The following is a 10,409-nucleotide window of genomic DNA, read 5'->3' on the forward strand; positions in this document are numbered from 1 at the left end:
ACTAGCCATTTATTATTGTACAGTACCTACAACTAGTAGAAAATATTCCCCAAATTATAAAATCTGTAACACATTTTTACGTTTCATAGATTTTATAGAGTTAAGTAAGCAGTAATTAGAAATTGATTCATTACGATGAAACAAAATGCCGCAAGAAAGTTATACCTACTTGATTTTCATAAAAAAATTGTTTACGAACAAAGTCAATGACTTTTGAAAAATGTATGGGTTTCATAATTCATACAATCGGAAAAACATATAGCCTTAATTACCTATGTGTACATAACTTGTACATAACACGCAATGTTTGTTACTCGTTAACTTTGGTGGAAATTCATACATTACGAGTAATTGGCGAAAGCAATTAAGTAATTTACGACTATTAAAAAAATTGGATATTTACGACATTTATTAAAATAAGAATGTCGTTGTTATTTAAATAGTTATAATTTAGACGTAGCGGTATTGTATTGAGAATATTTGTTTGTTGTTTAAGTAGAGTTTTAAGTTGAAGTAAATCAAATTAAATTCTAGTTTGTATTGAGCAATCTTGCTTCATTTCACCACATTTTGATTGAAAGAATTATCCACCCATTCAACAAAGTAAATAATAAAAAATACCGACACTGTAAAAACCTAAAATTCCTTGTCGACTATACTTTTTGTCGACCGATAGTTTAGTCGGGCTGTTAATGAAACCTGTATGAATGTTACACCGATTTGGTATCGGCCGATTCCTCATTACAAATTGAAAGTCGATGAAACTATCGCCCGATTAAAACTCGGTAATCTGGGACGTCCACCTACAAGGTGGACCGACGACATAGTAAAGGTAGCAGGGAAGCGCTGGACGCAGGCCGCTACCAATCGATCAACGTGGAAAGCATTGGGGGAGGCCTATGTTCAGCAGTGGACGTCCTATGGCTGAAATGATGATGATGAATCTGCGGGGACTCTTATACATAGAAAAATGTGCTTAGTGGGTGGTAGTTTGGTAGGTGTTGAAAACAAAAGAAATACTTATGATAATTATACTGGCTGTCTATGACATCAATTTACATACTTTGAAATTCCAAAGTAAAAAAGTTCGAACTCAAGTTAAAGCCATGGTTATCTACTTGAGAAATAAACCGTCCTACGGCAGTAAGACAAAAAGTATCTACTTAAATTAAAGAAATAAGTGCTACTTACATCCAAAGCTTGTAGTAGGAGTCAATTAGAGATCTAACTGTCTCTATCCTTTTAATAACTATCATCCTTAAATTCAAATTTATATCAAAGATAAGTTGTCTCGTATCACTAGATACAAAGACAGTTCAGTGTCAATGTTATTTCTGTTTTATTTGTTAGAAAAAGTATGTTTTACGTCAACCAATCAATCAGCTCTACACCCATAGCAAGTAGAGTGAACTTTTGCTTTCACTAGAGTTCAAGGGCGAGACTCTACCATTGACAGCTCTGACTTTAACTTTACTGTCACTTGTGATAATCGAACGCCCGTATTCACAAACATTACTATGAGGTCTCACAGCGCGTGGACGCACAGGGTGACACACGAACCAATCACAGAGCTCTATTCAACGCTGTGCGTTCGATTTGCGCAAGCATCGTTTGTGAGTACGGGCGTAAGTATTCGAACGTAAAATGTTTCTTTCTTTCTTTCTCTAATTAATACTTTTGTACTTGTTTATTGTTTATTTCTTTATTTTACCGATTAACGGGAAGTAGATTTAGTAGAGAAGTAATGGACGAGAGATGGACCATTCTAATTCCTGGATCTACAGGATTTACAGCTTGGTTCTAACTTAGAACTGATATTAGAGTTCGGATGTCATCATCATCATTTCAGCCACAGGACGTCCACTGCTGAACATAGGCCTCCCCCAATGACTTCCACATTGACCAGTCGGTAGCGGCCTGCATCCAGCACCAATCTTTAGTTAATAGTTCAGTTTTATCCACAACGAGGAAGCTCTTGGCCTGTATCTCACCTGATGGTAAGTGACGATCAGGCCGAAGGTGTAAGCGAGCTTCACCCGGAATCCTCAACCACGGAGGATTTATTGTTTTATGTATTTTATTTAGACTTGGTAGCTTGGATATAAATAAATACCAAACCAGAGACCTCTAAATCGATAGAATCTAACAATAACCACTAGTGGTTATTGTTCTTGCTCTAGAGCAAGGAAATTACATGGTCATTATCTATACTAATATTATAAATGCGAAAGTAACTCTGTCTGTCTATCTGTCTGTCTCTCTTTTACGCCTAAACCACTGAACCGATTTTGATGAAATTTGGCATAGGATAGTTTGAGTCCCGGGAAAGGACATAGGATAGTTTTTATCCCGGTTTTGGAAACAGGGACGCGGGTAAAGTTTTTCTGTGACAGACAAAATTCCACGCGGGCAAAGCCGCGGGCGGAAAGCTAGTTTTACAATAAAACACTGTTATATTTCCATAACTAATTGAGCTCTAATCACTGACTCTATCAATTTCTAAATCTTCATCTACCCACTTAAAGTATACTTCAGTCTACGCTATATGATTGCAACCTGGATTCTGTTCACGCATAGTTAACTGTATCAGACTCTCACTTCATATATTACAAGTACAGTTATATTTTTCCATTAATAATACGATTTCATATTTTCCTATCGCGGAATAAGAAGTTGTTCTAGTGTAATAAATTGTTATGCCTAATGACTATAACATAAATAAGTATAGTTTTCGTGGGAAGTATGTATGTACTAATATTATAAATGCGAAAGTAACTCTGTCTGTCTGTCTTGCTTGATTTCACGCCTAAACCACTGAACCGATTTTGACGAAATTTGGCATAGAGATAGTTTTAGTCCCGGGAAAGGACATAGGATAGTTTTTATCCCGGTTTTTGAAACAGGGACGCGCGCGATAAAGTTTATCAGTGACAGACAAAATTCCACGCGGGCGAAGCCGCGGGCGGAAAGCTAATATACATATATTTCAAAACATATGCAATGTTTTCATTATGACATGGTATTACATTATAATAAAGTAAACAGAGCATCCAATGGTAGTTACAAAATCTATTATGAATAATGTTACGTTAATGCTTCCAGTTTGTGAAACAAAGGAGCCCTGATCATCATCATCATCAGTCATTTAGTCTTAACTGCAGAAGCACGACTCTCTCTAATTTACCAGAGGCAAATGGAGGATTTGGTCTACACTNACAACATTTGCTATGATCGTTTGAACTAAGCCTCTCCGGGCGCGCCATTCAACGCTTCGTTATTTTGTGTCGATTTTTTTCAAAAAGTATCATTTTTTATTATTTGTTGGCATTTTCTAGGTATTTCATCTATTTTTTTAGTATCGCCTGTTATTTAGAATTATTACTGTTTTAATTTTATCAGGATACACCGCTTAGTTTAAAAGTTATTGCGTTTTCTTTACAATAAGTAATTGGAAGAAAAAAAATTCTATAAAAAATTAAAAAAAATTCTCAAAAAATTTTTGATCTCTTTTTTGTCGATAAAAATAGGTCTAGTTTCATATATTTTCATATGTACACTTTAACGTGACTCACACTGTATATAACTCAAAGGTGACTGACTGACATAGTGATCTATCAACGCACAGCCTAAACCACTGGACGGATCGGGCTGAAATTTAGCATGCAGGTAGATGTTATGACGTAGACATCCGCTAAGAAAGGATTTTACGAAACTCCACCCCCAAGGGGGTAAAACGGGATCCACGCGTACAAAGTCGCGGGCAGCCGCTAGTCGCCCGATAAAAATCATTAATCTGCGAAGACTCTAAACATAGGAAAATGGCTTGGTGGGTGGTAGTCAGCCTGGTAGGTGTTGAAAACAAAAGAAATACTTATGATAATTATACTGACTGTCTATGACATCAATTTACATACTTTGAAATTCCAAAGTAAAAAAGTTCGAACTCAAGTTAAAATTTCCATGGTTATCTACTTGAGAAATAAACCGTCCTACGGCAGTAAGAGAAAAGTATCTACTTACATTAAACAAATAAGTGCTACATCCAGAGCTTGTAGTAGATGAAATTTGACTCAATTAGAGATCTAACTGTCTCTATCCTTAATAACTATCATCCTTAAATTCAAATTCAAATTTATATCAAAGACTAGCTGTGCCCGCGACTTCGTACGCGTAAAAACCCGTTTTCGCAACATTTTTCATTATTGCTCTGCTCCTATTGATCGTAGCGTGATGTTGTAGCCTATAGCCTTCCTCGATAAATGGGCTATCTAACACTGAAAGATTTTTTTAAATCGGACCAGTAGTTCCGGAGATTAGCACGTTCAAGTAAACAAACAAACAAACAAACTCTTTAGCTTTATAATATTAGTATCCCACTAAAAACATTCTGTAAAAAACTAGCCAAGTCNGTAATTATTTTTCTACTTTTTAATGTAGGTTTTTTGGAGTCGGTTTTTTTTTTTTATATAAAATTTTACTTATGATGATCATCAGTGAGTGGGTGAGTGAGTGAGTGTCGTAAATGCGAAACTTTGCTTTCGCATAACTTCGGAACTAAATGACCTACAGACTTGAAATTTTGGATTTTAAGTATGTGATTATAGCTTACTAGACGACGAAAATTTCTGCGTTCTGGTCTTATCCAGAGGTTCTCAAATAGGGGCCTGAAAATGCGGCGAAATGGTTCCAGTAAAGGATGGTACGGCAGTGTTTGCTTCGCGCTCGAGTTGGCGGGGGCACTGCCGTGCCCCCAGATAGATCTATAAGTTGTCTCGTATCACTAGATACAAGGATAGTTCAGTATCAATGTTATTTCTGTTTTATTTGTTAGAAAAAGTATGTTTTTATACGTCAACCAATCAATCAGCTCTACACCCAGCAGGTAGTTTACTCTTACTTTCTCTAGAGTTCAAGGGCGAGACTCTACCATTGACAGCTCTGACTTTAACTTTACTATCACTTGTGATAATCTAACGCCCGTATTCACAAACATTACTATGAGGTCTCATAGTGCGCGTGGACGCACAGGGTGACACACGAACCAATCACAGAGCTCTATTCAACGCTGTGCGTTCGATTGTTATTGTTGCTGCTTCACTTACGCGAGCATTAGTTGTAAATACGGGAGTAAATATTCGAACGTAAAATGTTTCTTTCTTTCGCTAATCAATACCCGATTGTACATGTTTATTTTATTATTTATTTCTTTACCAGCTTTCCGCCAGCGGCTTCGCCCGCGTGGAATTTTGTCTGTCACAGAAAAACCTTATCGCGCGCGTACCTGTTTCAAAAACCGGAAAAAACTCCCGGGAATCAAACTATCTCTATGCCAAATTTCATCAAAATTGGTTCAGTGGTTTAGGCGTGAAAGCAAGACAGACAGACAGAGTTACTTTCGCATTTATAATATTAGTATCTGGGGGCACGGCAGTGCCCCCACTAAGTCGAGCAAAAAAGCGGCACGGCCGTACCATCTTTTCTCGAAGCAATTCAGGCCATTTTCGACCGCCTGTAACTTCGTTGTGGATAAAACTAGAAGGCTGAATTTTCATTAGCTATGCAGGCATTGTAAAGACACGGTATATTGAAAATTTCATTCAATTTGAACCAGTAGTTTAAGAATTATAACGGGTCAAAGTTACTTAATTTTGTCACTCACTGACTGACTCACTGACTGACTCACCGATCATCAAAATTCTAAGGCACTTCTAGCAGACCTAGAAGCTTCAAATTTGGAATATAAGTAGTGTTTGGTGTATGAATCAAGGAAAAACTAAAATATTTGGGGGCACGGTAGTGCAACCGCCAAGTCGAGTAAAATTTTTCAATTTCGGTCCAGTTTTCTAGATACATAACTGCTGTCTACAAAATACAAAAAGAAATGAGATCCCATCAAAAACAATACTTGTCAAAAAAACNATCTATGGATTTACCAAATGCGTCGCAATTGCTGAAAAACTGCTCAGAATTTGTGAAACAGTACCGAGACTCTTCATCTGCTCTAATAACAGCTAAGGAAATAGCATCTCAGGCTGAGATAGACCCAATTTTTAAGGCTGCCCGATCCCGAAGAAAGAAACGATTATTTGAGTATGAAGCCGTAGATGAGACACCATCTGATCCTGAAGAATTGTTTAAAATGAACGTTTTCTACCCTATGATTGATACAATTGAGAATGCCTTAGTCACTCGATTTAAACAACTATCAATATTCAATGATACATGGTCATTTTTATACAACATGAAAATAATTCCTGAAAGATCCATATTGGAAAAAGCCTGTAGTGATTTGCAAATCAGTTTAACAGATGGGGAAAAATGTGACGTGTCTGGTTGTGAATTGGTTGAGGAACTTATGAGCTTGAACCCATTAATAAAAGATCTTCAATCAGCAGAGCCACTTAAAGTTCTCCAACTTATTAAAAAGAATGATTGGCAGGATATTTTCCCAAATGTGTGGACAGCACTTCGCATCTTGCTGACTATACCTGTAACTGTCGCTAAAGGGGAACGAAGCTTCAGTAAATTGAAACTTATAAAAACTTACCTACGTTCTACTATGTGTCAGGAAAGACTGTCAGATCTTGGAATCTTGTCCATAGAAAATGCTATTGCTCAGAAGCTAAATTATTCCGAATTAATAAAAAAATTTGCAAGCGCAAAAGCCAGAAAGGTAGCCATTTAAGTTTTTCATTAAAGTGGTTGTTGGAAGTTTTTTTTTTTAAGACTGTATGTAGCCTATCAGTTTGAATAAAAGTTGTGAAACAAAATTATTACTTAACTGTTTTTATTTCTCATCTGTACAATTTGCCTCAGCAGGGCATGAGGGTAATACAAGCGGGATTGACGTCATTTTTTTTATTGCGAATGAGCAGAACAACTGCTATGACAAGCACGATAGTCATCATTGTACTTGCCTCATATATCTATAGTAATTTGGCAGATCTAATACTAGTAGGTAATCACGGATAAAGTAACTACATAGTATAGGAACAACTCGGGGCGCCATTTTGAGATTTTGCACCACCTAAAACTTTTGCTAGGGCCGCCACTGGGTAAAAGTACGACTTGTTGGTTTCCTAAAAAACCAGAAAACAAGTCGTAAACTCGTTATTTGTCAGGATTAAGTTCAGTTCAGAATGCTATCCGGACTAATTTCACTTTAAAAACTAAGTACCTATTCATTATATTAATTTTACAAGTTCTCATTGCCTAATTCAAAATAGGTATGTAGATACTTTTTTTTATGAATAACAAGGCAGGTATTGGTCCGCAATTACGCCTGGTGTCAAGTGAGATGCAGTCTATGCCCTGTAAGTGCCTATTCACTCTCGCCCTAAAAAGTATAATCATAATTCCACCACCAGGTCCAAAGGAACTGCCGTCATCGATTAGGAGACGCGCGGAGGAGCAGGCGGCCTTGGAGGACCCCACGTGTCGCTGCGTGGAGAAGGCTGTCTCTGCAGATGAGCTGAAAAGCAAAGTGCAGTTCGGACTTTGTGAGTCTATTTTTGGAATTCTACTTCATACATTCATACTGCTATTTGTGTAGCGCTCAGTCATACTGCAGACATAACAGAGCTAGAGCTGTCACGCACGGAACACAAATTAATGTCTGAAGCCCGCTGAAGTTTGGCGTTTACGGAAACAGACCGGCTCTTTCAAATTAGACGTTTTGAGCCGCACGTTAGACATCTGTTTGCAAGACCGCACACGGAAATTCTATGACCGTTGTTATAAAGAACTGTCTGAAGGTCTGCGGTCTTGTAGACACACGACAAACGTCCGTCTCTTTTTAGAAATTATTTGGAAAAGCTTAGCTCTAAGTTAAGCGCTATACTATGTATGTGCTATTATTAATTTCAAAGTAACAAAAAAGTTAACAAACCCCAATTTGAATCAGGTTGTGCGTCGCATTTATTTGTTACTTTACCAGTTACCATTTCCTTCCTTCCACTTGAGGCGACTGACTTGTGCCCGTTTTCACCATCAATCCCTAATTTTTAAGTGACCCCTATGGTAACACATAACATTAATTTTGTTTTCATAGGGGTCACTTAACAAATTAAGGATTGATGATGAAAACGGGCATTAGTACCGAAATTATTTTAGTTTCTCATCCTTCCATCCATCCATGTTTAGTGCGTATAGTGTTATTAGATAATTATTTTAAAATTTAAACTGTATGTCATTAGCAACGATGGAACCGGAGCAGATAGCTCAGCTGCTGCCTTCAGAAGTGAGGATCCTGGAAGAGATGCGCCGCTGCAAGTGTGACACTAGTCCCACGCCCAGTCCTGTTACTGGTGAGTCATTTGCAACTGTAAGAGCGCTTTCACAGTAGGGCATTAGTAGCGCGACAGCAGCGCGGCAGCGGCGTTTTTATAATGTGAAGGCATGCATCCGCTGTCGCATAGTATGAAAGGACATCATCCATTTTGGTCCAAAATCAAAAGTGCCGGCCAAAAAATAAAAGTGCTGTATTCTGATAGAATACGTCCGCCTTAGCATTTATTACTATGGCACCAAAGCTGTAGCACCACTGTGCATCGTAGTATTTGAGTTCTAAAAATAAATGAAACGACTGACTTTGATCTCAAATACTACGACGCACAGTGGTGCTACAGCTTTGGTGTCATAGTAACAAATGCTAAGGCGGACGTATTCTGTCAGAATACAGTACTTTTTTTATTGGCCGACATTTTTGATTTTGAACAAAAAATGTATGAATCGTCGATGAATTTTAGATCTCAAATACTCGACGCACAGTGGTGCTACAGCTTTGGTGCCATAGTAACAAATGCTAAGGCAGACGTATTCTGTCAGAATACAGCACTTTTTTTTGTTGGCCGGCACTTGATTTTGGACCAAAAATATATGAAACGTGGATGATGTCCTTTTCGGCGCGCGTCTGTCGCACGTTTGTCGCGCTGCTAAATCGCCTAAATGTGAAAGCGCTCTAAGGCTGGGTTGCACCATCTTCTTTGACTTTAACAAACGTCAAAAATCTGTCAAACTCCATAAAATACACACTGGTTTCGCTATAATTGCTGTCAAAGTTAGGTGGTGCAACTCAGTCTAAGTAATAACCTACACTGAACTGTCCTACCAAACTCATTGACAGGGGGGCGCCACCATCGTTCAGCTCTATAGTTTCCATCATGGCAAAAATCGGAACCAGCGTTCCGCTATTGACGGTGACGCCCCCCTGTCAATGTCACGGGTGGGACAATTCAATGTATTGGATCTTTACGCTAACTTAAAGTCCTTCCCCACGGCAATCCAGTTTTACGCAGGATCCAGTAAAGCAAAACGGTCAACCTGTAGCAACAAGCGAGTGCGGTATTTAGAAGAATTAATTTATAGCTCCAGATCTTCTTTAATGTCTCACTAACGCCCGAATTCACAAACGATGCTTGCTTCAGTGAAGCAGCAAATCGAACACACAGCGTTGAATAGAGCTCTGTGATTGGTTCGTGTGTCACCCTGTGCGTCCACGCGCACTGTGAGACCTCATAGTAATCTTTGTGAATACGGGCGTAAAACCTTGTCTTGTAAAAGCATAGTTTAAATTTCGCAATATTTTAAGATCACTCTTAGGGTTTTTAAATATCACGTTACAAGAATTATTGCGAATAACAGTCAATAACAGTTCTTGTTGTCCACAGATGGTTTCGGGGATGCGTCCACCACGGATGTGACAGAAGCCACATCGACAGTTGGATCCACTGTGCCTGATGACGAACCGCAGGATTAGGAAACGGTCGAGTGGTATACATGGATGATATATTTATATTGGGGAGATAATGACAAAGACATAGGTATTTTCCAGATTATGAAAGTACAACAAAGTGAATAAATACTGTTTTATCTTATCCTGGCATCTGTAATCTGTACATTGCCACTTATTTTCTGTATGTTCGTAAAGGATGTATATTTTGATATAATATTACCTAAGTAATTTTAATAACTGGCTACCATCCATCATCTTACCCAAGTTTGTCGCCTTAACAGTAATGTTACCAGCATTGTTGGGTTTAGGCAGTCGGAGGTAAGGTAGTCAGTTCCTCTGTGGCTAAGGATTCCGACTGAAGCTAGCTTCCACCTTCGGCCTGATCATTACTTTCCATCAGGTGTGATGCAAGCCACTCGAGCTTTCTCGTTGTTATAAAAACAGTAAATTATTGTTGTGACTTGTGTGATAGCAATTTTTGGGTCGCTGGGTTTATTTTAATTCTAACTTAGAATGACAACAATAAATGGTAAGGGGGAGTAAATTTGACAAAAATTAAGGATTACCGCTTATTAAAGTGCTTAGATTCGGGGTTGTGCAATCATGTTAATTTATTTTATTATTGGAAAATAAATATTTAGCTTCCAAAAAAGTTAATTCGTTTTATTTCTTTGAG

The 10,409-nt window shown here is 38.0% G+C and overlaps 1 protein-coding gene across 1 annotated transcript; it reads left to right on the forward strand.

Annotated features, from left to right (window-relative positions):
• The first annotated feature begins 1,106 nt into the window (after positions 1–1,106).
• On the forward strand, positions 1,107–10,178 carry LOC114366195 (uncharacterized). The gene is made up of 4 exons (XM_028322977.1): positions 1,107–1,143; positions 7,368–7,499; positions 8,196–8,306; positions 9,669–10,178. Exons 1-4 carry the CDS (start codon positions 1,107–1,109, stop codon positions 9,755–9,757), a joined length of 369 nt encoding a protein of 122 aa, XP_028178778.1. The 3' UTR covers positions 9,758–10,178.
• The last annotated feature ends 231 nt before the right edge of the window (positions 10,179–10,409 follow it).

The sequence above is a fragment of the Ostrinia furnacalis genome, unplaced genomic scaffold, assembly GCF_004193835.3.
Source record: "Ostrinia furnacalis isolate ACB-3 unplaced genomic scaffold, ASM419383v2 OfSCF0577, whole genome shotgun sequence".
In the NCBI taxonomy this organism is placed as follows: Eukaryota; Metazoa; Arthropoda; class Insecta; order Lepidoptera; family Crambidae; genus Ostrinia; species Ostrinia furnacalis.